This window comes from Aulostomus chinensis, chromosome 11 (assembly GCF_037954235.1).
Source record: "Aulostomus chinensis isolate RoL2024-O1b breed Wild chromosome 11, RoL_Achi_v1.0, whole genome shotgun sequence".
NCBI classification, from domain to species: Eukaryota; Metazoa; Chordata; class Actinopteri; order Syngnathiformes; family Aulostomidae; genus Aulostomus; species Aulostomus chinensis.
This window is the reverse complement of record NC_141330.1, coordinates 2,883,270-2,911,147: the sequence shown is the minus strand read 5'-3', so window position 1 is coordinate 2,911,147 and position 27,878 is coordinate 2,883,270. Positions and strand designations below refer to the sequence as shown.

The 27,878-nt window shown below is 47.0% G+C and overlaps 5 protein-coding genes across 12 annotated transcripts; 3 read left to right on the top strand and 2 right to left on the bottom strand.

Moving 5' to 3' along the window:
• Nucleotides 1-104: 104 nt before the first annotated feature.
• sostdc1a (sclerostin domain containing 1a) lies at nucleotides 105-3,559 on the bottom strand. Its single transcript, XM_086217071.1, has 2 exons — nucleotides 3,238-3,559; nucleotides 105-1,143 (listed from the first exon to the last, which is right to left on the bottom strand). Exons 1-2 carry the CDS (start codon nucleotides 3,440-3,442, stop codon nucleotides 698-700), a joined length of 651 nt encoding a protein of 216 aa, XP_086073197.1. The 5' UTR covers nucleotides 3,443-3,559; the 3' UTR covers nucleotides 105-697.
• Nucleotides 3,560-6,865: 3,306 nt separating this feature from the next.
• LOC147252851 (tripartite motif-containing protein 16-like) lies at nucleotides 6,866-9,154 on the top strand. Its single transcript, XM_086217070.1, has one exon. The coding sequence runs from the start codon at nucleotides 6,958-6,960 to the stop codon at nucleotides 8,650-8,652; it is 1,695 nt and encodes a 564-aa protein (XP_086073196.1). The 5' UTR covers nucleotides 6,866-6,957; the 3' UTR covers nucleotides 8,653-9,154.
• A 184-nt stretch (nucleotides 9,155-9,338) lies between these two features.
• On the bottom strand, nucleotides 9,339-16,200 carry ankmy2a (ankyrin repeat and MYND domain containing 2a). The gene is made up of 10 exons (XM_086217722.1): nucleotides 16,001-16,200; nucleotides 15,491-15,555; nucleotides 14,158-14,296; nucleotides 13,961-14,059; nucleotides 13,082-13,242; nucleotides 12,758-12,972; nucleotides 11,740-11,875; nucleotides 11,229-11,357; nucleotides 10,955-11,084; nucleotides 9,339-10,699 (listed from the first exon to the last, which is right to left on the bottom strand). Exons 1-10 carry the CDS (start codon nucleotides 16,065-16,067, stop codon nucleotides 10,566-10,568), a joined length of 1,275 nt encoding a protein of 424 aa, XP_086073848.1. The 5' UTR covers nucleotides 16,068-16,200; the 3' UTR covers nucleotides 9,339-10,565.
• A 283-nt stretch (nucleotides 16,201-16,483) lies between these two features.
• pkdc (protein kinase-like domain containing) lies at nucleotides 16,484-18,376 on the top strand. Of its 3 annotated transcripts, none has more exons than XM_086217068.1 (3): nucleotides 16,484-16,616; nucleotides 16,803-17,199; nucleotides 17,654-18,376. In XM_086217068.1, exons 2-3 carry the CDS (start codon nucleotides 16,829-16,831, stop codon nucleotides 18,243-18,245), a joined length of 963 nt encoding a protein of 320 aa, XP_086073194.1. In that variant the 5' UTR covers nucleotides 16,484-16,616; nucleotides 16,803-16,828; the 3' UTR covers nucleotides 18,246-18,376. The 3 variants fall into 3 exon arrangements, with proteins under 3 accessions (XP_086073194.1, XP_086073195.1, XP_086073193.1); XM_086217069.1 differs by having other exon boundaries at nucleotides 16,490-16,616; nucleotides 16,862-17,199; XM_086217067.1 differs by having other exon boundaries at nucleotides 16,493-16,702.
• Nucleotides 18,377-19,492: 1,116 nt separating this feature from the next.
• Nucleotides 19,493-27,566, top strand: herpud2 (HERPUD family member 2). Of its 6 annotated transcripts, none has more exons than XR_015118479.1 (11): nucleotides 19,493-19,571; nucleotides 20,618-21,030; nucleotides 22,758-22,835; nucleotides 23,288-23,395; nucleotides 24,269-24,426; nucleotides 24,521-24,622; nucleotides 25,293-25,628; nucleotides 25,751-25,862; nucleotides 26,538-27,271; nucleotides 27,372-27,405; nucleotides 27,494-27,566. XR_015118479.1 is itself a non-coding variant. In XM_086217719.1 (10 exons), the coding sequence occupies exons 3-10, from the start codon at nucleotides 20,884-20,886 to the stop codon at nucleotides 26,721-26,723; spliced, it is 1,227 nt and encodes a 408-aa protein (XP_086073845.1). In that variant the 5' UTR covers nucleotides 19,493-19,571; nucleotides 20,618-20,740; nucleotides 20,807-20,883; the 3' UTR covers nucleotides 26,724-27,330. The 6 variants fall into 6 exon arrangements, 4 of the variants coding, with proteins under 4 accessions (XP_086073845.1, XP_086073847.1, XP_086073844.1 ...); XR_015118480.1 differs by having other exon boundaries at nucleotides 27,497-27,561; XM_086217719.1 differs by lacking the exons at nucleotides 27,372-27,405; nucleotides 27,494-27,566 and having other exon boundaries at nucleotides 20,618-20,740; nucleotides 20,807-21,030; nucleotides 26,538-27,330.
• The last annotated feature ends 312 nt before the right edge of the window (nucleotides 27,567-27,878 follow it).

Genomic DNA, 27,878 nt, shown 5'->3' with positions numbered 1-27,878 from the left:
TAAATCTAACGGTGATTCATACTCCCTTCATCCATTTCTGGATATCATCAGCCCCGCTGCTTCCAGTCGTCATAGTTGATGAGGTCTCCATTGACAACGATATGTGCGATTAAGAAGAGATATTTATTTCATATGAGGTTTGTAACAAAAATCAACGATGACAAAGCCTTTGCATACTTCACCCACAAGCTGCTGAAGAAAAGCATGCCGCCAAAGAAAATATATTACGTCATACATCATAAATCTTAGTAAAAAAAAAAAAAAATTATACACATGGCCATACTTAAAACAAGACAAGTAAGCATTTGACAAATGTACAGTTATTTACACAAGATATTTTGGTGTTTATTGGTGTCTTGACAGGTGGCCAAAGATCTCCAACTGCATATATCATGGCCGAACAGTTACACATGGCTACATCTGGGACAATGTGGTTTGGCTCTGGGCTCCAGAAAGCTCTGCAGACTGTACACCCCAGTTTTGTTCACATTATCTCCAATCACATGGATTGGAATGTCGAGAAAAGTCCTAAGCGTACCCTTAGTTGTTTTCCATCCTCGTGAGGAACCAGCTTCACTTAAATGTAGTCCCGGTCACACAGAGATAATCCACCACCGGGCGCCGTGCCTCAGCGTCACACTGACAGTCCTCCTTGTAGTCTTATGGGGTTTCAGAGAGTCTGCGTGTCGGCAGGCTCTCAGGGTTCAGTCTCGTGCCAGTTCTCGCTCATACGGTTCTTCTCCAGCCTTCTCTTGCTCTTGGACTTGTGCTTGTGCAGGAGCTGCGGGGGCGACACCGCCAGCTCCTCGAACTTGTGGCCTGATTCATTGTGCTGTCTCGAGTACCTCTTGCACTTGCAGGAGGTGACCACGGTGATTTTGTATGTTCTCGTGCTGCCGTCCTGACACTGCAGCTGGATGCGCTGAGTGCGGGTCTTGTCGTTGACGCAGCGCCAGTCCTGGCTGCTGCTGCGGCGACTCCAAAACTTTCTGCTGTAGGTGCCACCGATCCAATTTTGAAGCATCTGAGCCGGGAGACACTCGCCAGCACAAACCAGCTCTTTGATGGGGTTGATGCTGGTGCAGTGGCCATCGGAGATGTACTTAGTGGACCTCAATTCTCTGCATCCGATTTGGCTTTGTTCTGTGGGAAAACGAGGAGAACTGTGAGAAATGAACACGCAGAATTTGGCAGATAGTTTGATAGATGTCGGAATAACATCAGGACATAATTTCACCATAATATTAAAAGGATAACGGTTGATGACTGCCCTCCTCCCTGTCGTGGTCAAGATTCGGGCCACCACCAAATAACAGGTACTAAAATATATCTTCATGCCAGCACCAAATGAGGGCTTGAACAATGATGTCAGATTTGTTAAAAAAAAGAGGGAAATTTTAACGTTTTCATGTGGATTGTAAAAAGATGCCATTGGAAATATTTTCCTCCCGGCAAAGTGATCCAGCCTTCAAAATAAAAATCAGAAATGCTTCACCTCATGTAGTTTTTCTCAGAAGTGGCTTTGAGAGTCTTATTCTGAAAAACTCTGGCCAGAAGTTCAGACCTTCTCATGTTAGCTTGTTGTTAGCTAAGCTAACATCAATCCATCTCTGGTTTGTGCCATGCTGCATATTTACAATCACCCATTTCCTGTTTTTGTTTCACTGCCCCGCCCACTACCACAGAGTAAAGTATCAAGATATTTCTGATTAAACATGGATGTTGCAACACGGTTGTAGGGATGTCTTTTGGTGCTTTTACAAAATATTAACGCCAGGAGTTTTGTGATAGTCATCGGTAACACATGGATATGATGGCCAAGTTGTCAAAGGCAAACATCAGAACAGCAAAAAAAAGTTCGCCAAGTTCAGAAAAGTATATTATTTTACTGGGATTCAGGCTTGCAAACCGGAAAAAGTGAGACTACCCAGCCACACGCCATGACATCCATTGTAGGTAAAAGCCTCCAGCGTGTCAGCAAACTCAGGTTGCTCACGTCCCTTCAGCAAATATCCGTCTGTCTTCGTGAGTTCATTTATCGCTGGGGAAGTTGGGCGCTGGCGGTGTGACGTTACGATGAGCTTGACACTTCAGAAGTTGAGGAATCACAGCAGAGTGAAAACTTCCCACCAGCAGGTCTTCAGGTGTGTGTGTGTGTGTGTGTGTGTGTGGGGGAGATCTGAGCGGAGGCCACGACTCTCACTGTCCCCCCACGGGACCCAAGCTCGGGGTCATTCTCAACATCACACGCCCCGATGGCGACACCACCTCTCTGTGACACTGTTCCATGAATGGATGAAGAGGGGTGAGGCCTCTCCCCTCCCTCCCTCCCACTCCTTCACGGTTGGCTGCATAGAAGTCAAACAGCCTCTAATGCAGGAGGACGTCTTCACTCGTCTGTGCTTCCACCCTGCTGCCTCGCTGCTGGGCCCGAGCGAGGTGTGTGTTACACTCCCCTGGTGTTGCCTCGGTTACCGGGGCAGGGCCGCGTGACCCCGGTGAGGGGGTCAGGATGAACCTGATGATATTCATTCCCTACAGACCAGACTTTTCAACTGCACGTTTCTTCTTGGAAATATAAGTAGAGACGCTGGGACGTCATGTGGTTTTCATCTTTCAGGGATGGGAAGTTTCGTCATTGACGCGACTGACTGTAACTAACAGGCCCCTTTGTCACGTGAACGTCAAAGTCGCGGCGATTTACAGTGAATTTTAATTTTGTTGTTGTTGTTGATTATTTTGACTGATTTTGTGACGGCAAAACAAAATAAAGAAATAAAATCATGAAAAATAACAAACATATTCTTTTAGCCCTTTATTAACCCATCTTTGTGGACAAATGCGATCCTTTGTATTTTTTATAAAAGAAAATTGAAGATAGCTTAACAGATAAAACCGGCCACTGCCATTTAGGATCACGTTGACCGTCAACATAGCACCTTTTTAATGAAAATGTCCCCGTTAGTGACACACACACACGCGCACGCGCGCGCGCTAGTGGCCTGCAGTAATCAATAACAACTTCTAGATAAATCTACTTTTCAAATATCACGACTGTCTGACGAGCAACAGATAAACGTAACGCCGGCTTAAGACATCGCGAGTTTAAACTCCAAGACGTAAAGCGACCAGGAGACACGAGGGACCCGTTCAACCGCCAGGAGCGCGGTGCAACCACAGGCGCGTCACCGGTGAACGACCACACGGAGCATCCTCCGGTCCTCGCCTCTGACTCACCGCCTCTGTCGTGCGCCGCGCCGGCAGCTGCTCTCCCGCCAGACCGAGCGCGGTTCAGGGACACGTTGCTCTGCACCTCCGGCACCGGTGCGCTGACGTGTGAGAACAGGAGCTCCGTGGCGTCGTTCTTGAACGCTTGGCAGCTCCTCGGGAGGATGCACAGTAAGACCACCGCGTGGCACCACTCGTGCGCGCTCAGGTGCATGGTTGCCTCTGGGGAGGAGGAGTAGGTCCGGCTGGAGGCAGACTGATGCTGCGCCGACTACACCGGAGGTTTTATAGAGCCGGGCTGCGTTTGGCAGCCGCTCAGGTGCGTCTGTGCTGGTGGGAGGTTCCGGACGGTCGCCACGGTTTAACTCCGCCCCATGCTTTTATTTTGGAGTGTAAACGGAGGATTCCCACTGATGATGATGATGATGATGATGATGATGATGACGATGATAATGAGAGGATTAGATGTCTGCTAGCTGGCACATCTGAACAGAGATGTTCTCCTAGAGATGATATCATCCACATTTCATTTCATTTCCGATCAGAAGGCAATTTTCAAAATAAAAACATCCACGTTTTTCTGTAAGTTTCCACACCTTTGCCCTATTTTTTTTGTCTGAATTCACAGGATAGCAAAATAATCACCTCACGAAATCAGACGGAACAGGAGGAAAAAAGACAAAAGGGTTCTCTGGAGTAAATAACATGGCCCTCACTGATAGGGGTTGCCTGGATTTATCTACTGACATTAAAGATCAGATTTAATCTTTAAAAAATGTGTAGGATCAAAATTTTCCACAACTACGGTGTGATAAATGGCTTAAGGATCATTATTGTTGTTATTTTTCTTGTTTTTTTTATGTGTCAACAGTCCAAAAAAAAGATAAACATAAAGAAAAATGAAAAACTTTTGGGCCAAATTATCATTTCTGTTTCTAGGAATTTACTGCTATGAGAACGACACAGGAAAACAGGGGTTGTTTTTGTTCCTCAGGTGGACGTATTTATTCATAAACTCGTTTATTATTGTAATATCTCAATCTGTTGAACGGAATGTTGTATTTGATGGTAGAAAAGAGCTCTGAACAAGAACAACAACTCTGAATTAAAATTTAAAAAAAAAACAAAAACAAATGAAGAAACTTTCAGTCGGCTTCCATCCCGTGCAGCAGTCTGGACACTTTTATTGAGTCAGCGTCAGGAACACCAGCGACCGCTTCCTCCCGAGTGAAAGCGGCCTTGAGCCCACACAGAGCTGTTTAGAGCCGTGTTGGAACCCAGGAGCCACATTTGCTCTGAACTAACAAACAAGATCTGGATCTTAATGAATCCAGACCTGGCAGGCCAACAGCTAAATGGCATTTATGGTGCTGAGGAGCTCAAATGTTGTGTTTTGAATGTTTCCATCTTGATATCAGTCGGCCGCTGAGTTGTCCTGTGTGCTCCAAACAGCTTTGGATTTGGTGACTCCTGCTGTTTTTGGACTGTAGTCTAAATTTTCAGAGATGACACTGATTCCCTCTCCCCTTGGCCTTGCCAACTTTAGTAAAAATAAAATGTTTAATGAACTCATTGTTCCACCCTGAACCCACATTTGATTTGAGCTAATAAACCTGTACCTTTAGGGGGACAGAATGTTTGTCCTAACGTGAGTCCATAGCAGGCACGTGAACACAATTGTGTGTGCGCGCGTGTGTGTGTGTGTGTGTGTGTGTGTGTGTGTGTGTGTGTGTGTGTTTTAGTAACATCAATAAATTCCCGTTAGGAATGTAAAATCAAAAAATCGGCAGTCCAAAACTCCCCGGTATTCTACCATACCGGTTTTCTTGTCATACCGGATTGTTGAGTGTTGAGCCGCTTCTCTGGTCGCTGCGGCTCCGCGGTCACAGAGAGAGCGAGCGGAAGGACAGAGGCCGCTGGCCCGTGTAGAACCAAGGAGACGTGGCAGTGGAGCAACTTGAGCCAGTGAGTTCTGGTCGAACTCCTCGCCGTCCGTTTATTCAACCTGCATAAATAAGGGTTGCCTCATATTTCAGAACAACGCTCTATTTTGGGCTAATTTTCAAAATAAAATATACGGTGTTTTCGGCGGATCGTAGCCTGTTTCCCTCGCTTCAGGTCTGAAGTCCAGGTCCGAGGTTCAGATAGGCCTATGAAGTTTATTGTGACTATGCTATACTGTGCTGGGCTACTGGGCTAACAATAATATAGTGATTTCAGCATTATATATATATATATATATATATATATATATATATATATATATATATATATATATATATATATAAACTGTAGATTATCTGTGTTTAAAATGTTACCATTTGTATCTAAACTGGATTCATGTTGATTATGCCTGCAGCATGATGCCAAAAAAAAAAGAAAGGATACAGAAAAGGAAGGAGAAGGAGTGCCAGGAAGCAGCTAAAGGTAGCAGACCTCCCAAGGCGCGGCTAAAACCAAGTGCTAACAGCAAAATTCGACAGAGAAGGCAGACCTCAGAAAGTTTCACACCTGAGAGAGAGGCAGAGACCTTAGAGGCAACATCTGAGAACAGGCAATTGCATGTTCAGTCACCACCACCAGACACAAAGCTTGGTAGTTAGCTTCCTGTTAGTGCTTTATTTTCTTAATTTGTCTAGTAGAGAGGGTCTGACTGGACGGTGTTACTGGGAGGTGGAGGTTCATAGAGAAGGAGGAGATGTAGCAGTCGCATACAAGAACATCAGCAGAGGAGAAGATGAAAGTAGATTTGGATACAGTGACAAATCTTGGGCTTTATATTATTACAGTAAAAAATATCGATTCAGACACAACAGCGCCTCATCTGATGTCTCAGGTCCTTGGTCCTCCAGACTGGCAGTGTACCTGGATCACAGTGCAGGTGTTCTGTCCTTCTACAGCGTCTCCATGGAAACCATGACTCTCCTCCACAGAGTCCAGAGCACATTCACTCAGCCTCTACATGTTGGACTCCGCCTCTGTCATGTTGGAGGCAGAGCTGAGTTGATGGAGCTCCAACAGGTGGATGTCACTGATGAGAGCAGCTGAGAATCTGTTCCTTCTTGTAATTTCCATGTCGGGAAAGGACCACAGAAATTTGCACGCATGCTGCCCTTTTCTGACTTTGAGCCCCTGCCCCTCCATGGTCATGTGCACATCCCTGGTCCACAGAGAGAGGAGGAGTGTGAGCGTTCAGGAGAGCCAGAGGGAAGTGAGACCTGATTATATTTGGATTGCTGCGTCCACTTGGTGGTGCTAGAGAACACACACACGCACACGCACACACACACACTTTTATGCATGAAAAGTGAAATTTCCTTCGAAGAAGAAGAAGAATTGGAAAAGAAAACTGAGAATTTCAGAAGCAGCGCTGCTGTCCTGCCCCTGTTAACAAAAGCTGAAAGTAATGAACAGCAACGAACAAATACGTTTTACAGACGATTCAGAATCTCTCCTCAAGGGTGAAAGTTCAGTGTTTGACGTCTTCATCCACCATGAACTGCTTCTGAAGTAAAACTTGTCTCCTCATATTCTGAAGGTTCTCTGACAGAAAAGTTTGAGGGCAAACTTCTCCCAGCTGCTCTGTGCAGGTACTTCCTTGTTCCCTCCCCTTTAGAACTGCAGTTTAAAGATGGATGGAACCAACAACATCCTCTGAGATCAGTCCTCCAACCACTTTCACTTTCTGTTCAAGTGAAACTCAGAGAGTCGTCGCCACAGAGAGGAGAAATGGCTCAGAAAGGAGTTCAGCTTTACAGAGAAACCTTGTCCTGTTCCGTCTGTCTGGATCTACTGGAGGATCCGGTCACTATTCCCTGTGGACACAGCTACTGCATGCGCTGTATTAAAGCCTGCTGGGATGAAGAGGAGGAGAAAACCAGCAGCTGCCCTCAGTGCAGGAAGAGCTTCATACGGAGGCCTGGCCTGGAGAAAAACCCCATGTTAGCAGCTTTAGCGGAGGAGCTGAAGAAGACTGGACTCCAAGCTGCTCCTGCTGGTCCCTGCTATGCTGGACCTGAAGACGTGGCCTGTGATTCCTGCTCTGGGAGGAAACTGAAAGCCTTCAAGTCCTGTCTGGTTTGTCTGGTCTCTTACTGCCAGGAACACCTGCAGCCTCACTTTGAATCCCCCGCCTTTCAAAAACACAAGCTGGTGGAACCCTCCAAGAAGCTGCAGGAGAACGTCTGCTCTCGTCATGACGAGGTGATGAAGATATTCTGTCGTACCGATCAGCAGTGTATCTGTTCTCTCTGCTCTGTGGATGAACATCGAGGCCACGACGTCGTCTCAGCTGCTGCAGAAAGAACTGAGAGGCAGAAAGATCTGGAGGCCAGTCGACAAAGGATCCAGCAGGGAATCCTGGACAAAGAGAAAGATGTGGAGGTTCTTCAGCAGGAGGAGAAGAACATCAACGTCTCTGCTGAGAGAGCAGTGGAGCACAGTGAGAAGATCTTCTCTGAGATGATCCGTCTGATGGAGAAGAGAAGATCTGATGTGAACCAGCAGATCAGATCGCAGCAGGTAACTCAGGCGGGTCGAGTCAGAGAGCTTCAGGAGAATCTGGAGCAGGAGATCAGGGAGCTGAAGAGGAGAGACGCCGAGCTGCAGCAGCTGTCACTCACTGACCATCACGCCCAGTTTCTCCAGCGTTTCCCCTTATTGTCACAACCCAGAGAATCTGGAGACTCGCCCAGCATCAGGATCCGTCGTTGCCGCTGCTTTGAGGGTGTGACAGCTGCTGTGTCAAACACCAGAGACAAACTACAGGACGTTCTGAGAGAGACGGAAACAAAGATCTCACTGATGGAGACTCAAGTGGAGGTTTTACTGCCAGAACCAGAACCCAAGACCAGAGCTGAGTTCTTAAAATATTCACAAGAAATCACACTGGACCCAAACACAGCACACACACAGCTGGCGTTATCTGAGGGGAACAGAAAAATAAGAGTTCTGAGAGATCGTCAGCCTAATTCTAGACATCCAGACAGATTCAGTGTTTGGTGGCAGGTGCTGAGTAGAGAGGGTCTGACTGGACGGTGTTACTGGGAGGTGGAGGTTAATAGAGAAGGAGGAGATGTAGCAGTCGCATACAAGAACATCAGCAGAGGAGAAGATGAAAGTAGATTTGGATACAGTGACAAATCTTGGGCTTTATATTATTACAGTAAAAAATATCGATTCAGACACAACAGCGTCTCATCTGATGTCTCAGGTCCTTGGTCCTCCAGACTGGCAGTGTACCTGGATCACAGTGCAGGTGTTCTGTCCTTCTACAGCGTCTCCATGGAAACCATGACTCTCCTCCACAGAGTCCAGAGCACATTCACTCAGCCTCTACATGTTGGACTCCGCCTCTGTCATGTTGGAGGCAGAGCTGAGTTGATGGAGCTCCAACAGGTGGATGTCACTGATGAGAGCAGCTGAGAATCTGTTCCTTCTTGTTGAGAGCTGACGTCCGTGGCGTTTCTGCTCCTCCCAGAGAACCCGCCAGCCACACCTCCAGTTCACTTCTAGTTCTTTCTCTCTTCTCCTGCTGCTGCTTTCATTGTTGACCCTCAGGCATGAAGGCCTTTGCTACTTTCATCTAAAATTATCACGCACTTCAGAGGAAATTGGAATTCATTGTTAAATCCCAAGTCTCCACCTCATCTGCATCAGGCATGGACTGTTGCTCATGACCAGACCACACCCACAAGGTTATAGACCTCCGCCCTCCACCCGTCTGAGTTAATTATGGACTTTTCACTTGCAGATCTTAATTTGTTAGATCTGAGGTCAGCATAAATCATTTGGATGTTTGTGTGTCTTGTACCACTTTAATCCCGTGTTCAGGTGAAGAGGCTGAAATTCCAGCTCTGATGATGAACCTGGTTTATGATGAATTGTTTGGTTCTGTTCAGACCTGTAAAATGTTCTCTTACCGTTTCTCCAGAACTGAATCTCAACTAACGAGACTACAATAAAGTGTTGGAGCGACTTCCTGGGTCCTGTGGTTACTTGTGCAAAAAAACTTGCAAGAACAAAAAGAAGTTGAATAAAATAAATACATATAAAAAGAAAGATGCAGAATTAAAGTCATAATTTTTTTTCCAATCAATCAATCAATCTGGTTTTTAATTTGCTGGGAATCACGTGTCATGACATGTCATATAAACTACAGGATGTATGATCTGGCTTCAGTTCCTCCAGTCTGTGTATGAGCGGCTGATTTCATGTTTCCCCACCTTTTACTAACCATTCCAGCTCTGATCGGAAGGTTGGTCCAGCCCTAAACTCAGCCGCCCACTGTTCATGTCCAAAGTGGTGTCAAGCTGCAGTTCCTTGAATGGCCACATGAGGCTGACTTTAAACCTTAGTCCATTCCCAGACCGTGCAGACTGTGAGTTGCGTTGTGCATCGAATCGTTGACTGTTGACGCTACGGGCGAGGATGTAACGGTTCCGCTCAAAAGCGGTGAGAACGTGTGCGGGTTCAGCAGACAGGATCAGACCATAATGAACAGCATCGCCTCAAGAACCCGCAAAGAGAGAAGGACTTCAGTGAGCAGATACCAGACTTTTAATGTGACAATGTCCCCAAACCACCGACTCACTGATGATGGGATTTATTTAATGTGTTTAATTGCTTGTCATCGTGGTAACCATCAAGATTCAGGACAAACAAAACCTCGTGCAGCTCCTCCATTCGTGTGGCTCAATAAGCCAGAGTACCGTTGTGGGTTTTTTTTTTTTGCTGATCAAAAATGACGTTGCACTTCAGGAGAAAACGATTACAATTTGAAAAAAACCTGAGCGTCGTGTCGGGCCATCGGCGCACGTTTTAAAATAACGTTCAGACGGGGAAAACAGCAAATTGACAAGTCAGAATATTTAAAATATTCATTTTTGGTAAATATTGTGCAGCCACACGGCCCCCCCCCCCCCCAATGATGTCATCAGTATAAAAGAATGTGTCCATCGAGCATCTTGTTCGTCGACATTGACAAAACTACAGCACGGATCGGCTACACCGTCGCTTCTTCCACACGGGTCGCTACAGTTTAAGGCAGAATTATGTTCCATCGTCTCGACTTCTTCCTGAGATTGCCCCTCAGCGACCGCGACCACAAACAGCCTACACAATGTTCACATTCACAAATGACAGGATCATCAGAGAATAAACATTAAAAAAAGAGAAACAGGTGACCTCCCCAGCATCAACCTCCTTCGTATACATTAGCGTCTCCGTTTGATAATAAATATGTTCCTGCTGGTCCAGGCCTCGTCTGTCTTCAGTCACGCTGCCAGTCTGTTTCTGGTGTTGGACCTCCCTCGAGGAGGCGAGGTAGCCGACATCCCTCAGTTGTCGGTTGCCAGGATGGGGGCGGGGTTTGGGCTGACTGCTGCAGGGCCTGGGGGGGCGGCCTCGCTGTTGGTGTCCACCGAGAGCTCCCGCATGGAGTCTGAGGCCTCCTGCACAGCTGCGCTCTCCTCTGAAACCCAAAGACAGGATAAATAGAATAAAGGAAAAACAAACACAAGCACTCCGTCTTCAAAGAAGATGAACTATGAATATGAATGAACAACCGTATGAAATGACCTTCAATCGAGGTATGCTAACCCTAGCCTACCACGACCATCCATTTGCTAAGCTAACTAGCGTTGGTCTCAGCTCCTAATGCAGCAGAGGAGGGTCTCTAGCTTCTTGTGTGGCTCTCGGGACGAAGGCGCGCGTTCCTTTAACGCACCTTTGCTCTGCTGCGTCCTCAGTTTGGCCGATTCGGCCTCCTGCTTCTCTCGCTGCTCTTGAAGCTTCCTGCAGACTTTCTTGTGGGTAAACCAGTGCATCTTCTGGCAGGCCTGGTCACAGTAGATCACCTGGTGCAAAACAACAACAACAACAACAACAAAAAAAGCTGTTCACCAAGCGTCCACTCACGTGCATCATCAGCACCCACACAGAAACCAATACTGGAATATAAACACAGGCCAACATGTTCAGCCTTGTGCAGCGGAGCTCACCATTTTACAGACAGAGCATCTCTTCTCAGCTCCTTTCTCTCCACAGGAGGTGCAGAACTCGGCGTCCATGAAGCCGACCTGACCGGTGATGGCCTGCGTCAGCACTGACAGAGCTGTGGGGTCGTTACCCTGCAACGACAGCACCAGAATAAACCACCTCACATCGGTGCGCCTCCACCAGTTATGTCCTGGAGTATTTCTGTGGAACACCGTGATGTCGCAGCAAAGTTGCCCTTTGACCTTTTTTGAAACAAAAGTCATCTTTGTATTCTAATTTTGTCGATGTTGTGTGCATAACAGCGCCTCTGACAGGATTCCATTCTAATCAGAAACAACAGGCTGTGTTTGTCAAACATCAAACATTTACAGCCTCTCGTGTAAAATATCATTAGAAAATCCAATACTGCGCCTCAGAACCAACAACAAACCGGTCTCGACTTTAAAGGCACAACCCGACTGAGTCAGCGAGCCTCAATGTAAAAATCAAACCTAGAATCTGGCTGCGACTCACAATCTCCACAGGAGCGATGCTGCGGACCAGCTGCTGCAGCAGAGTTGCGTCGCAGTAGGGGAACTTGCGGATGCATTCCCTGAGGAACTTCTCCTGGTACACGGGGAAGCCGTCGCTGTCCCGACCCTTCAGCAAACTGCATGAGAAGGACAGACAACTCTAGTCAGGAAAACAAACATGACTCTTTGCCACCATTCGAAGGATTTTAAAACGACTGCAGTTCCAGAGTTGACGTGACGCGCAAGTTGTGAACCTGCAGAGCAGAGACCCAAAGACAGGAGCCGACTAAAAACCAGCGACACATTGACAGCCGCGAAACTGCGAGCCGTTGTCTGGAGTTCTTTGAGGCCTTTACAAAAGTCTTGCCTGATTCAAGGCATTTCTGCTTTTGTGATAAAAGAGGTCACATGTTGTTTTGCCGCCAAGTTAAATTCAAGTCCAACAAATGTGCAAGGAGATAAAAAGTCAGCACTGAGTAATGACATCAGAGCAAATACTTGAGGATCTGACGTCTACCAGGAGGAGTCAGGGAATAAGACATGTCAGTCTGGATCAACCTGCCACTTCAAACCGTGTGTGTGGTCCGCCTCCATGTTACATGCTTGGATGAGCAGAAGTGTTCATGTAGCGTCGTGGTTGCCACACGACAAAAACCCAGACTCACCACTGGAGGGGGGAAAATGTCGACGTCACGTTGACGCAAATCAGTTCCACCTTGAACCCCAATGTGGGTCGGAATTGTGATGTTCTCGCTCAGGAAAAGAAGATGGCAGCTGAAGCTCTGTTTGTTTTGTTTTTTTGATCAAATGACGAAATAAATCAATAATGTTGACTATCAGGCCGCGCCACGATCTGTTTACAACTTCATTCAATCGGCCGCCCGGCAAGGAGAAAGGTGGACTCAGAAGGATGGACGGGGATTTTTTTTCCATTCGTAGTGAGACGTTCAAAACCTAAGAAGTTGCTTAGAAATGAAGTAAAAGAGCCAGCAGAGACGTGTGAGATGAAATGGCCTGACCTCTTGACGAGGCCGTCCAGCTTGTCCTCGCGGTCCTTGAGGAAGGACGCACACTTTCCTAGCACACAGCTGATGTAGTGCATCTTCACGGCCAGCACCTCGTTCATGTCTTGCTGCTTGATGCACTTCTCACAGATGAGCTCCATCACCCGCCTGCACTTGTCCAGAGCCTCCACCTCAGCCAGCAGGGGGTTCTCCTTCACCAGCATCACCATCTGTAGCAAAGAGCAGCCATTACACACGGCGACGGTCTCCTGCTCTTGTTTTCTTCCAGTTCTGTTTAATTTGACAAACAGAAACTGTTTTGCAACATCGCTACTGCACCTTGACAGGGTTGAGGTTGGTGCTCATGATGACTTTGTGCAGGGGTCCGGCCAGTTTGGACGGCAGCTTTGGCTCCTCCTCCAAACCCTGGGGCTTGGTGTAATAGTCCAGTCTGGCACGGGAGAAGAAGTTGTTGATCACTGTGACACAATCGTGCTGCCCTGAAGAACAAGAACAAGTCATGTGACAGATATTTAGTGCCAAACTACTGTAGTTGGATCACTGTGAACAACTTCAACCCCGAGACCATGTTCATCCTCGTAAGAGCTGGGGGTGCACGACTCATACTGTGCTGGCGGTGCCAACACCAAACCCGTTATCAGTCAGTCAAGGAGGCTGAAAACTGGAACCTGCGGCTGCTTCCCAGCTGTAAATGTGAACATTTTCTGGGCCCGAGTTTAAAACAACACAAACCCCAACCCACGGCTGTGGGTTTCATCCATCATCCTGAACACTGCATTTGTTTTAGGAAGTGGAAACTGTGAAAATATTCAAAAAACCACATACAGGAACGTTTCAGGACGATACATTTTGGGATGAACGTGTAAGCGTCTCCAGTTGCCCTGAAAGAAACAATCAACTCACTAAATCAACCTGACCAGCTTCACTCAAAACAAGCTGTCAGGGTTTTTTCTTATCCGTTACATCACCAGGTTAAAAAAAAAAAGTCTGCCGATAAAACTACTACATAATATGAAAAATGATACACACCTAAGACACTAATCAACCAAACTAAGAATTCCTGATAAAACCTTCCACCTTGAAGCATCGGCTTGGTTTTTCAGATCAAAATGAAAACAAAAATGTGTGGAAGGAAGTGATCCCATGTGATGTCGGTGTGTGCGGAGGTGGGAGGCGTTACAGCCCATCCACACATACCCACAAACGCAGCCATTTGAGCGGCGGTCCTCCCGACAGAGTTGACCACGTCCGTCTCTGCTCCGGCGTCCAGCATCATCCACGTGATGTCAGTCTTACCTGAGTTCAGGGAGAGACGCATCATACGGAGGAACTTCAAAGAACTTGCACGTTTCGGCTGTCAAAGCAACGAAGCAGCAGCCGCCGCCGCCGCCTACCTGACAGGCCGGCGAACATCAGCGCCGTGTATCCGTGCTCGTGCTGGTTGCAGTTCACGTCTGCTCCATGTTGCAGCAGCAGCCTGCACATGTCTGCTTTACCTTTATAAGCAGCGTGCATGAGCGGCGTCATCCCGTACTGTGGGAGAGACAAACAGCTGACAGGTGCTGTGAGCGGTAAATGGACACTAAACCCACACACCAGCAAAACAAACAACAGAAAAGAGATTGGAAACAGCACTTGACCATCAGCTGTCAATCACAGTCACATATTCATAGGATTTTACACAGTGCAGTACTACTGATACCACACATTCTGCCACTACAAGCCTGAGACTATGCTTTCTCACATTTCCTGCTGGCTATAATCTCCTACCCCCACTGATGGCTTTCATGACTTAAACTTGATAGAAACATCCTCTTCACACACCTGATGGTGACAGGTGGACATAAGAGTCTGACAAGAGACAGGGGGGAGGACATGAAGCACCCTCCTACTCAGCACTTCAGCGAGCCTCCTTGGCGGACATGTGTTACTGAGGAGGGGAACAGCTGTCCAAGACCCTGGTGGGTTTTCTCTTCACCTAAAGTCAGAAACCGTGCGGCGCTGATGTGCAGCCAGCAACCCGTCTCACAGAACGAACACAGGCAAGAAGTGAAAGCTAACCGATCGCCTCATTGCAACATCGGCGTGCACCATACTCCGCCACTTTGGAGCAGAAAACTTGCTGGATAATTGGGCAAATATCTGGAAACTCGCTGTAACACGTAACAATGCCACACTTTCCTCATGTCTGTCATTCTGCAGATGTTAGTTTGTGCCGTTTCTGATGACGTATTCAGTCCAAAATGGCTGCAGTGCTATGGTAAAGAAGGCACCGGGGTTTCCTCCCCGAGGCTTCAACACTCTGCCCACCGCCTCTCTGACCCTTCGGGGGCATGAGATCACGCTCAAGTCAAAGATGTCATTTCATTCTTTTCCTAAGACAATTTATTTTATTTTTTTAGAAGTTCATTTGAAGCAGGAAAAATGTTAATATGTGAAAACACACAAAGAAAAAGGAAATTAAGTTCCGAGATGAAGACGTTAAGACGTGACGTCTGATCTTGTGGTGCATCACGACTGTCACACCAGCCAGAAGATGTGTCACCTCAAGCTGCCATCTTTGCTCAGTTCGATTAATGCAGCCCTTCGTGTGACACGGATCTAAAATCCACCTTGCTTAGTCCAGAGTTCTCCTATCAGTGTGGAAAGTAACCTCAGCAGATGGAGAAATGCCTCTTGAGAAGCATCGTGAAGTTGGTGACACGGATTAAAAATGTGTTTTATTACCTCGTCCAAACAGTTAACTCGAACATCCTTGCAGCCCAACAGTCTGGAGGCCTCTTGAACATTTCCTACAAGCACAAAGTTCAGTGTTACTGCAGTCCGAACACAAGCCCGATCCCTGTTGACTAGAAACCCAGAGCTCTGGGTACCACCACCCTGTGAGCGATGGACCCGTCATCGTTGGGCACACTTTTAACGGAGCAAGAGCGAGCACGTCCACGGATACCGAGCCGACTTGACAGCTGATGATAAATCAAACCTTCCTTAAAACGTCAAGCTATCAAGGAGTGAGCTGCAGGCACATGATTAGCTAACAGCTAACGTTAGCTGTTACCGAGCCTTTGGGGATCAAAACATCTCATCACGGTGTGATTTTGAGCAGCAGAACACACGCATCCTGCTGAGATTCTGATTCCCAGAACTGCTCAACTGACATCATATTTTATGAGAACCAGCGCTAGCCTCTGGTGGCTTCTTCAGGGATTAACAGTTAGCTGAACAGGCTTAACTCACCTGCAGTGATAACCTCAAACAACTCCTTTTCACTCGTCGACAAGTCCCCCTTCTTGCATGCAGACATGTTTGGGGTGGATACCTAAGAATCACGCTATAAAGGTTTAAACAGGACGACTCGTTGTGGATTAATAGGCGTTCTCCGGGACTGCGGCTATTCGTGGATGCTTGGTTTAAGCATGAGGGCTAGCTCAGGTCGGGCTGTCACTTGGAATGTACCACTCTGGATTTTCATCAGGGGCGTGATGATTTTCATTATTATTATTACTCGGACCGATAGAATATCAAAAAAGTCTAAATAATCAAGAAAAGATACACTAATTATCACACGGTATATAAAATAGTGTAGAAATTATTGAAAGCTAAAACACATATTTTTTATTCAATCATTACAAAACATTCGTCCCCTGCTCTTTCAGTGAAATAATCCGCTCCAGGAAAGTCTAGAAAGTTGCAAGTGCTTGATTGACCTCCAGTCCAGCAGAGGGCGGCAGATCACATTCGGCTTCGTTCGTATCCTCTGCGTTGCACTCGTCAGATCTTCCTGCTGTTTGACGAGGACACGAAGCGAGCGACAGAACAACAGATTTTGGAAGAAGCCGGCATGAAGCTGAGGGTATGGCTTAAAAAACGCGTCCCTATCAAATAGATGCAACGTTTTTTCTATCCCTCATCATAGCAATATATTAATATCAGGCAGAGGTATGGCCTATTTTTTTGCCGAGTGAGCATAGATAAATTTGATCATCTACAATACATGTGATGCATGAGGGAGATTAATTTTGCTTGTGCTCACACTTAGTTTCACCTCATCATCTCTGAGAGGAAATGAAACAGGAGTACCAAGATCTTGTCCTGCAGGCATGTGGTGCTTCATCTCTGCGTGTTGGTGCTAAGATCCAGACCCTGTGGGGGGGTTACGGGGAGCTCTTCAGACTGCACCTGCAGGGCTGCGACCGTCCCTCTGTGGTCATCAAACATGTCAAGTTTCCTGCTAAGGCTGATCATCCTGGAGGCTGGAATACGGATCGCTCCCACACACGGAAAGTGAGATCTTACCAGGTAGAGACACACTGGTATCAGAATTATTCCACCAGTCAGAGCTGCCGGATTCCTGCCTGCCTGGCTGCTCGTTCCTATGGAGATGAGATGCTGATTGTCTTGGAGGACCTGGATGTGGCCGGTTATGACCAGAGAAGGTAGCTTCACGGATGCGACATGTGAGGCTTTGCAAATCTAAGCCCTCAATTTTGAATTAACATTACTTACACTGATTTAGTAAAGTAGTGTGTGTGTGTGTGTGTGTGTGTGTGTGTGTGTGTGTCTTCTATTTATCCAAAAGCCTGGAAATTCCATGTGTTGCAGCAGCATGAGAGAATTAGCTCAACAGAACATGATAAATAGTAATGTCATCACATCCATCGCAGGAGTGTTCCACACTCTAAGTTCTATCATCCTACCAAATCCATTCGCCGCGGCTCACAGAGGAACCATCATGGGTTTGGGTTGACAAAGTGCAAATGTAGGTGTTCAAGTATTAGGGCACTGTTTTAGTCTTAATTCAGGATTTGTGTTCCAGGTACCAGGTTGTTTCAAGGCCCGAGGAAGAGTATGAAATGACGACTGTAACAGCTGGATAATATTTGCTTGCAGGACCAGTGTGAAGGACAAAGAGATGAAGGCTTGCCTCAGCTGGCTGGCCCACTTTCATGCTCTCTTTCTGGGTGTGGCCCCTGACGGTCTGTGGGCTGTGGGCACCTACTGGCACCTGGAGACCCGCCCAGATGAGCTGGAGGCCATGGAAGATGCCAAGCTCAAAGCAGCAGCCAGTGACATCGATAGAACACTCAACGAATGCCACTTCAAGACCATCGTTCATGGGGACGCCAAGTTAGCCAACTTCTGCTTTTCCCAGAGTGGACAGGATGTGGCCGCCGTAGACTTTCAGTACATTGGTGGGGGCTGCGGCATGAAAGATGTGGTGTATTTTTTAGGAAGCTGCATGGAGGAGAGGGAGTGTGAAGAGAGGGTGCCGGGCCTACTGGACTACTATTTCACAGAATTAAAGCTCTCTGTAAAGAAAGACGTGGACTTTGCTGCCCTGGAGAAAGAGTGGAGGGAGATGTTTGCTTTTGCCTGGACGGACTTCCATCGCTTTCTGCTGGGATGGAAGCCCGGACACTGGAAGATCAACAGGTACAGCAAACAGCTGACCAAGGAAGTTCTGTCTAAACTGAGGCTTTGACCCAAACCCGACAAAACAACTGACTTCAGAACAGTTTGAACTGATAAAAAGAAGATAAGAAAATGAAGTGCACACATATTCTAGTCATTGACAGTCAAGTTTGTCAAAATAATTCCAGTTAAATAAAGGTTTTGGAGAAATGCTTGTGTTTTATTTTGTCTTCTCTGGGACTCTTTGGATTGGGAAAAAAAAACTTAATAGCTTTATCAGGACTTCACACACACACACACACACACACACACACACAAATTTGGTTGCAGTCATTTTGGGAATGGAAATAACAACTATGATACATGCCTAAGGACATAAGCACTGAAACCATTGCACTTGACAGATTGATTCCTCTTGGCGATTGTTTCTCTATTTTAAACAGCTGTTTGACAATGTTCAATAAAATAATTCTAATTACATTTCTCATGTCTATAAATGGCAATATACTTGTGAGTCACTGCCCATATCTTGCACAGGTTTTCAAACATTTCGACAACATGGTGGTCAAGTTCGTGTAAGTCCAACTGTGGCAGTCAGAGGAAATATAAATAAAATATTCATATAAAAAACCACAGAGTAAAACTATAAAAAGATGCATGTCTGATTTAACCTGATTAGTAACAATATCTGGTATTGGTCCACCTGGTCACATGGCGTTAAAAGCTGTTGGAGAAAAGTGAATATTCTTACCGGGCTGCACGGTGGTGCAGTGGTCAGCACTGTCGCCTCACAGCAAGAGGGGTTCGAGTCCCGGCTCGGGCGCGGGATCTTTCCGTGTGAGTCTGCATGTTCTCCCCGTGCCTGCGTGGGTTCCCTCCGGCTTCCTCCCACTGTCCAAAGATGATGGATGGATGGAATATTCATAATTTATTTGACAGAATTTTAAAATTGTTTTAATTTCACTTTGTATCCGTTGTTATGTCGTTTTAGTTTTTTTTTTTGTTGCCTTGATTTTTTTTTGTTTTTGTTTTTTGAGCGTACAACACTTTGGTCAACAGCTGTACTGTTAAATGCTAATGTTAAATAATATTGGTTATAAAACAGGATACAAAAAAATGCAATGAATTTGCATTTTTCCGTCACTTGGAAGCTCCTGAAAAATAAAACTATGAATGTCCGCGTTAACAACCATGCAGAATAAAGGAGTTAGAAAAAAATGCAGTATAGTTGGTTGGTTTTTAGGGTCTTTTTTTTCCATAAAAAAAAATCATTAAATATCTTTCTTTTTTTCCCCCCCAGCCCTCTCACGCAGCCATGACGTCACTTCCCCTCTTGGACCCAACGACGTTACAACAACAACAAGGGAGTCGACGAAGGTGCCAGAAGTTCAAGCAGGTACCAGAAGGAACGCGTGTGAAGCAACGATGCAGCTCCAGTCGTTGTGAATTAACTGTGTAAACCGCTGTCATGGCGGAAGTGGTTTGCCAATCCGGCTGGATTTCTAGCATAGCGAGGCGAAGCTAACCTTAGCTAACAAGCTAAGGCTAGCGTCAGGACAAGGGTCAAAATCCTAGCGGGGTTGCCCTGAGTGCCCAGCCCAAGAAAGTTCGTCTGCTAAGTGCGTCAGCGAGTTATTGGGACGCCAAGGCGACGGTTAGTAACAGTAAATGGGGTAGTTATTTCTCCATTCGCCTCCGGGTTGTCTTGTCTTGGGATTGCTAACACTTGGTTGTTTTGACAGTTTGTCCTCGCGGTGACGCAACATGGCAGGTGTTGCGGAGTGTGAACTCGCGTGACCTGAGTGAACTTCCAGGCGGTGGTTCGTTTACGTGCTTGAATCTCGATGCCTGTCAAATGACGGCAGGAGACAAAATATCTGTTCATGGAACTGCAGCGTTTTTTGTTTTTTGTTTTTTTTCTTAGTAAACATAAATCTTGGTGACAAAGCTGGAAGTACCCGCCCCCTTACGTTCTCTGATTTCTTGGTTCCAGTTTTGTCAGTAAATGCAGGGAAAAGGCCAAAACTAATAATCAGTTGGAAAATGTTGACTGGCATATCCAATGCCACTGGATTATGAAAACCACGTCTGTCAGCTACGCATGTAAACTCTGACACTTAGTCAGCAGCTGAAGATTCTCCCCAAGCTTAGAGCCGCTGTCCCAAATCCCCCTCTCCGTCTCGTTTCTACTCTTCATAGTCGGTTCAGAGTGTCCCACCAGGCTTGGGAAAAGCAGTGCACTGATGGTCACTAACTCAGAATACCCGTCATACACTGCATGCATTACACTGACACATTAAAGTAAGTTTTGCCGGTGAATCAAATCGGGTTCCGCGGCTTTTAACTTGCGTGCGTTACAAGTGAGTAGCAATGACTGCATAACCAGATTCACTGCGGTTGTGATGTAGTTCTTCAGCTTGACTTCCTTTCTCTTTTCACCAGAGTTCCAGGAACTGTATCCACAGAAGAATTTCCGATGCTGTTGTAGAGCCGTTGGAAAACCCCAACAACCCCCCCACAGATGAGGCAAAGGCTGTAGAGGGGGAAGCACACCCCCACCCAGCAGTAGGTATTGTTTTAGGTGTTTGATGAGGCCAGAATGGAGAGAATTTGAGGGAGATTTCTCCTCAGGTCAGGCCTGAGCCGTGACAAGTAAAACCCTCCTGAGCTCAGGGTCTGCAGAGCCCACCCTTGTAGTAATATGAGCCATGGACTCTGGGCCAGCTGATAGTCCTGTGACACTGGTCATCAAAGCTCCCAATCAGAAGTATGAAGACCAGACCATTAACTGCTTCCTCAACTGGACCGTGGAGAGGCTGAAGAGTCACATCTCCAATGTGTACCCCAGCAAGCCAGTAAGTACCTGCCCCCTTCCGCTCTCTGGTTCCTCGGTCTCTCAGTGGAAGCATTTGAAAATCTCTTTATCAACAGGCGTCATTCTTCTAAGGTCAGGACAGTTTTTTTGTTTGACTCTCCAACAAATGTCATGGGCTTCTCTGTGTTTCGGCTGCTCCGGTTAGGCGCCTCTGGATGAAAGTGAATGTCAGCTAAAGATTTGTAGGCAGTGTCTGGAGGCAGCTGATCCTGCCCCAAGTGTCCTCCTCTGTGGAAGGGATGGACTGTGGCTCATTCCAAACACCCTTGCTGCTGAGTTTACATGTCATGCCTTTGTTGAAGGACACTGACCTTCACATTGTTTCTGTTTAAGCAAACTTGGCGCCATGACAGTGGGGTCCTTTTTATGGTGGTGTTGTTGAGTCTCCGTGGATTAGCGGCCTCTGTTAGTGCTGGAGCTGCAGGTTGATCCTGAGGACCAGGGACCAAACTTCAGGCCCAGGGATTAATGGAGAACCCGCTTAACCCCCTTCAGGATGACACTTTCAATTAGTAGATCCTCAACATGATGACATTTTTGATTTCTTCATACAGCTGCTGTATCAAAACATCTGAAAAACCTCTCATGCCACTCGTGCGCCAGCCCTCCAAACATGAACCTAGGATGTTGGTCAAAGTGATGTATGAAGAAACCTCTTCTGATATCAGTAGGTGCGAGTGACCGAAGTGTCAGGGTGTGTTAATACCTGACACCATGTGATAGCCAGCCGGCAAAAACACACAATGACAGCCCCAACCAACCTGCAAACCCCCAAACTGGGAAAAAGAAGCTACAATTCTGTGTATTTACTGATGCTTTGGTGATTGTACTGTCACTGTTCACGGCAGCTGGGCTACAGCTGAAAACGTCCCACCTTCCCACAAAAAACACCCCGATTTTTCACCCAAAACATGCGTGTGTATGTCTGGACGTCTCACCAAAACTAAGTATTGACACGACTTGATTTTCAAACAGACAGTAACACAGAGACCTGCAAAGAGGAGATCTGGATGTTTCCTCACTGTGGGATTGTTAGCTAAAGGTCTGGGATCCTCTTTTTGGTGTCACAGAGCAGAGATGCTGGGCTGAGAGCCAGCAGACCAAAAACACATCATGCTGTTTTAGTTTTCCATGATTGAAAAAAAACAACAACCCCGCAGGCTACAGATAAAAGATAAAAAGCCCAAATGAAAACTGTGTATCTATAGCAGCAAGTGAAATGTGCTAAAATGGGAGTAACTATTGGCTGAAATTTCCCCCGGGGGGGGCACCTCTGTCAAAGCCCAGTTGGTTGTCGTCTTCTAGTTTGAAGAATAACGTCTGAGCACAAACCTGCTGCTCGGTGGTGGCTGGTCACAGAACTGGGGGGAGACCTTTGCTTTGATTGGTTTGGATTAAAGGCATCGTCCTCAACAGCGTGTCAGGGTTTTGTAACTTGGTCGTCTTCAGTGGAGAGTCCCTGATGAAGAGGGCATGACGGGCCTCTGCTTTGTGAAGCACAGGAGACCATCTGCTGGTCCTCTCTGGCTACACTGGTACGAAGCTTGGGATTCTAATCCAGCCCAGCGGTGTAAACTAATCCAAAGGTGTCTGATTAACTTGATACCCATTAAGGATGCGGCCTCCTGTGCTGTAATATTCCACAACAACAAGCGTGTGTGTGTGTGTGTGTGTGTGTGCGTGTGTGTGTACGCATGTCCATTGCAGCTGTCCAAAGACCAGCGGCTGGTGTACTCAGGGAGGCTCCTGCAAGACCACCTGCGGCTCAGAGAGGTGCTGAGAAAGGTAAAGTTTAACTGCAGGTGTGTGTTTGTGTGTGTTCACTTTGGCTCAAAAGCCAAGTGCGTTTGTTCTCCTCCAGAAAAGCTTTTTTTAATGCGTGAGCCATGTTTGATCAATTGGCATTTCCAGCAGTTCGTTTGTGACTGTCCTGTGGTCCATTCTCCTCTGGTTCAGACACTTGTGGAAAGCTGCATTCATCATGTTGTTTGAGCGCACACAGATTGTGTGCATGTCCGCGTTGGACCTGAAACTGGGTGCCAGGGAAACAATAGCGGCTCTGATGGGTTTTCTGAACAAAGACTGACTATTGTGTGTTTGAATTCTGGCCATTTCCACACTAATCCTCTCACTGTGTCTCTTGCTCTCTCTCGTTCTCTCTCTGTCTCTGTCCTCTGGTGTTGGATTTTCTTCCTCCTCACATCCCCGGCTCGTGTCCTGGCCGTGTCACTCGACAGCAGGATGAATACCACATGTTGCATCTAGTGTGTACGTCTCACAGTCCCCCAGGCTCGCCGACGCCTCGGAGCCCCTCCATGGCCAACTCTGCTGCTTCCAACTCCAGCGTGAGTAGGAGAGCCGCACGCCGATCTCTTGACCTTTTCCTGTGTGTCACCTGTGTGTGACGGCTTTGACGGGTGCCCTCGTGGCTTGTTGAAGGACTCACAGATGACATCAAACACTCGCTGTAGAGGCTGATCATTTTTGACTTTGTCAGACATCAGAATTGGTGATCCACTATGAATTCCAACTGTTTGATTCAGGGCTTCCTTTATTCTGCCTGTGCACTAGACAAAGCCAGGAATGTCTGGCTTTGTGTTTGATGCCATTTGTTGTCATTTCAGGCTTTGTGCCCTCGAGGACGTTGTGTGTGTAAAGGTTTTAATCGTGCCGTTCAGCAGGGTTGTGAGTCGAGACGCTGCAAGCATTACTGTTGTTGTTTTCTGAGCAGATTCCACGTCTGTTGGTATCGATGCTGATTCCGTTACCAAAGGTCTTTTTTCTTCTATATTCACGATCTTGTTGTTTGGCGTTGTGTTTCACATGAGATGAAACTGCTGCTGTTCATCCCACAACACATTAAAAGAGCAAAAATAAACAGAAATGCAGTGGTTCATGATCACGCACATGCAGCAGAACATATGTGGTGCATGGACCTGTGTATGAAGTCAGTCCCCAGTTTCAATACTCCTGGTCAGATGTCACGTCTCCAGTAGTGAGTCCTTACGATTCATGAGCATCCTGATTATTCTCCTCTGGTGCCGAATGGCTTTGAAAATCAACTTGCGGTTGTGTTTTTTTTTACTGATTTCTTAAAAGAGTTAAGAAGTGTTTTCAGGACAACTCTGCAATACAGAACAGAACACAATTGGCCTTTACCAATAACCTGTAATGGCTGCTCTGCTCAGCCTCTGATTGGTGTTCACGTCTTGTCACAGAGTTCAAACAGTGCAAGCTCAGCACCCCCCACTATCACACCAAGTCAGGACAGTCAGCCAGCCTCCTCCCCCTCCTCCTCCGTCCCAGGAGATGGACTGAGGTTTCGCGGCAGCTTCACCCACTACAATCCTCAGAGCCCCGCTGGTGCCCCTCAGTGGTGAGGAAGCCTTATATTTCACTGACTTTTCACCGTCTTCCTTAAAATGCGACACATTGTGTTTGAGTTTTGACAAAACGCTGCTCCTCAACAGGCCTGATGGAGGACAGGTGCCTTTCCAAGGAGGCCTGCTCTACATGCCCATGCAGATGCTGTGGTGGCAGCAGATGTACGCACGGCACTACTACATGCAATAGTACGTCTTCTGTCTGTCTTTATGAACGCACACCGTGCACACAAACGCCCAAAACAGGACGGGGTCATTCACGTCAGATTGAACTGGGAAATCACTTCAACCGAGCGCAACTGCCAGAGTAAGAAAATATCTCATGAAGTCGTCACGGTCACATCGTCTCTCACTGACAGTTGCACACGGCCAAAAGCACAGATCAACCTATGAATAAGCATTCATTCAGCACAGCTTGTAGTGATGGATGTTGTCAGTTTTTGATACATCTTTTGAAGTAAAATCAATCGAACCGATTACAGCTAATTCAATATCGGTACAATTTCTGTGTGTTGGTGTGTTCAAATGATACTTAGTCCAGAAATGTCATTTGCCATTTAACGATCCCCCGGTAGACGTCTGGAACTCGCACAAACATTTTATTCCCCCTGCTCGACGTCATGGTGAATCCAGCCAACATCTGATTGCTAGCTTGAAGCTAACGGAGACCGTCTACTAACAACAGTATGTGGCCACGCCCAAGTACCACTTCAGTCAGCAGAAATCAGAGTTGGAAACGAAACTCATTCTCGTCTTAATGAGCTTCCTGTGTCTCAGTGTGAATTTGTGCTTTCCGCCTGTCATATGAGTCGTTGGTTTCCTGTTCTGTCCCCCCCCCCCCCCATCTACAACCTGTCAGTCAAGCAGCAGTCGCCGCCTCACAGCCCCCCAGCACTTCCCCACCCTCCGCTCCCTCCTCGTCACCCCTTCACCCTCCGCAGCCTAACGAAGCAGTGCAACCGCCGCTGGGACCCAACCCGGCCCCCAACCCCTTACCAGAGAACCAGCCGGCCAACCCCAACATCCAGATGAACGCGCAGGGCGGGGCGGTGCTGAACGAGGACGAGCTGAACCGCGATTGGCTGGACTGGCTGTATACGGTGTCTCGCGCCAGCGTCCTGCTCAGCATCGTCTACTTTTACTCCTCTTTCAGCCGCTTTGTCATGGTGGTCGGCGCCATGCTGCTGGTCTACCTGTGAGTTCGAATCCATTTGCAGACACGATGGCTTCTGTTTACAGCAGACAGTTTAGTATTCAGTGCATTTATTGCCACTGATGACGTGTGTGTGGATTTGAAAGATAATCTGCTGGTTTCAGACACCAGGCCGGCTGGTTTCCCTTCAGGCCCGAGCAGCCGAACCTGAGAGGAGGTGACAGACCCGAGGCTCCTCAGGAGGAAGCAGAGCGGCACCAAGACATGCAGGAAATGGTGAGAAGTTGTGCAGCTTCTTTTTGTAACAATATTAATATTTTTGATAATAATGATAGAGCTCACTCTGCTGTTATTGTGGTGATTTCATGGCAATGAACAGATCAAATTTAGGCTGAAAGAATACAGACTGCCGTCTTGCATGGAGTCATGGTTTGTCATGTTTGTCTGTAAAATGACGGGTGAACGACTTTTAAATTTCAGTTTTTCTGATGGCGTTTGGGATGGGGATGCTCCTCCTCCCCTCTCTGTTTGTCCTCCCTCAGCCAACACAACAGTTGTTCGGCCTGTTTTCACCCATCGGCTGATGTAAACAATGGGCCTGTTGTGCAAACGGTAAAACCAGGGTGAACAGAAGACTTGGACTCTGCTAGCAGGTGTAGCGAGGGTGCAGCTGAATCAGTCAGACTCGTTCAGATTTAAACAAGTTGGATGAAACGCATCAGGAGGCGAGCAGGAGCAAACTACAACAGGGAGGCTCTGGTTTATCCGTCCATGTGGACTCTGGACCTGCTCCATGTGAAGACCTGAAGGACTTCTTCTAAGCTAAATACAGCGATCCTTATTTTTAGGTGGTATTGTATTATAGCTGTAGGTATAGCGTTTCTGACTGAGGTCTTTGTGACTACGACCCTGTACACACTCTTGGTGCCACTCTGAATGTGTCTGTCCCAGGAGCGCCTGATGGACGAGGGGATGGAGAATGACGACAGCAGTGAGGAAGGAGGCGGTGGTCCTGAGGACCCGGCCCACGCTGCCGCGGCCCTCCCCGAGCCGAGCTTCCTCACCACCGCCTGGTCTTTCATCAGCACCTTCTTCACCTCACTCATCCCTGAGGGACGACCCCAGCCAGCCAACTAGACCCCAGCCCGCTAAGATACTACCCCCCCCCCCCCCGCAGCCCCCGTCTTTATCTGAGACGCCACAAAGTGACCCATTTAATCTCAGAGCGCCGGACTGTCCCACCCAACCCAGGCCTCCTACCTGCTTCCAACAAACAGACCTGGTAAAACAGCGTCTCTGCAAACAAACATTCAGAAAATAATAATCATGCTGTGTTAACGGAGTAAACGCTTCAGCAGTGGAGCTTTTTTTTTCTTTCTTTTTCTTTCATTGATCGTGAATTCATTAAGACGTGGCGATGGCAAGAGACCTTGGCGGAGGCTGTCTTCCATGTAAAGCAGTGATGAGGTCATTCTTTTGAAACTTTTCAAATGAGGGATGTGACCCAGATGACTAAAGCATAGCGTTAGTTTCCCTGAAACGGCGGGGAAATGTGTACCTAACCGTGAACAACCACATCCCTGATGACCTTTTCGTGTGTGCACAGAACGTGCATGAGGACATCGCAGCTACTGAAGCACATTGTTTTCACACTTTGTGTATTTGAACATAATCGATTTACACGTGTAAGTATATGCATCTTTAATTCCTGAGTATATCCTTTTTTGAATAAAAATCTGCTGCAGTTTGTGTTGTTTTACTGAATTTTGTCACTCTTTCCTGCAGGAGGTGCCATGCACAGCGATGAAAAGTGGCACCGGTACAAATGATTTGATCAGTTTCATGTTTTTAATGCTTGAATGTGTCACGGCTGAAAACTTTAATTGTAACATCAATCCTTGTTGCAGCAGATTACTGCAAGAGAATAAGCAGGCAGAAGGAACTAAGACTTCAAAGTGGACCTCTTTACAATACATTAAGGTAAAACTAGGGGCGACCCATGCAACTCCCCACTGACTTGGCCTGTTTTTTTGCCACAAACAAACCACTGGGCACAAAAAAAAATAATGGTAGAGATGCTGAAGTACAGTGAAGTGGAATAAATACACAGTATTGCTAAAAGTAAGCAGACATTAACTTGAGGGGCTGGTGTCAGATGTGCTAAAACCCTGCAGTTAACCCCTTGGGGCCACATACACCTTCCATATCCTTCATTGCTAACAGAAAATGTGGACCTTGTGGGTCAGCTGCTGCCTGCTGCAAGTGTCCTGGGTACAAACAGGCCAGAGGCCT

What these genes read in the sequence shown, in the direction of transcription:
- sostdc1a (XM_086217071.1), bottom strand. Translation starts at nt 3,442, where the DNA reads ATGCACCTGAGCGCGCACGAGTGGTGCCACGCGGTGGTCTTACTGTGC. An exon ending in CGCGGCGCACGACAGAGGCG is followed by an intron (nt 1,144 to 3,237) that starts GTGAGTCAGAGG and finishes GTTTTCCCACAG; the next exon opens with AACAAAGCCAAATCGGATGC.
- LOC147252851 (XM_086217070.1), top strand. Translation starts at nt 6,958, where the DNA reads ATGGCTCAGAAAGGAGTTCAGCTTTACAGAGAAACCTTGTCCTGTTCC.
- ankmy2a (XM_086217722.1), bottom strand. Translation starts at nt 16,067, where the DNA reads ATGTCTGCATGCAAGAAGGGGGACTTGTCGACGAGTGAAAAGGAGTTG. An exon ending in TCAAATGGCTGCGTTTGTGG is followed by an intron (nt 13,243 to 13,960) that starts GTATGTGTGGAT and finishes CTTGTTCTTCAG; the next exon opens with GGCAGCACGATTGTGTCACA. An exon ending in GATGCTCTGTCTGTAAAATG is followed by an intron (nt 11,085 to 11,228) that starts GTGAGCTCCGCT and finishes GTTTTGCACCAG; the next exon opens with GTGATCTACTGTGACCAGGC.
- pkdc (XM_086217068.1), top strand. Translation starts at nt 16,829, where the DNA reads ATGAAACAGGAGTACCAAGATCTTGTCCTGCAGGCATGTGGTGCTTCA. An exon ending in GCCGGTTATGACCAGAGAAG is followed by an intron (nt 17,200 to 17,653) that starts GTAGCTTCACGG and finishes ATTTGCTTGCAG; the next exon opens with GACCAGTGTGAAGGACAAAG.
- herpud2 (XM_086217719.1), top strand. Translation starts at nt 20,884, where the DNA reads ATGGACTCTGGGCCAGCTGATAGTCCTGTGACACTGGTCATCAAAGCT. An exon ending in TCAGAGAGGTGCTGAGAAAG is followed by an intron (nt 22,836 to 23,287) that starts GTAAAGTTTAAC and finishes GTCACTCGACAG; the next exon opens with CAGGATGAATACCACATGTT. An exon ending in CGGCACTACTACATGCAATA is followed by an intron (nt 24,623 to 25,292) that starts GTACGTCTTCTG and finishes ACAACCTGTCAG; the next exon opens with TCAAGCAGCAGTCGCCGCCT.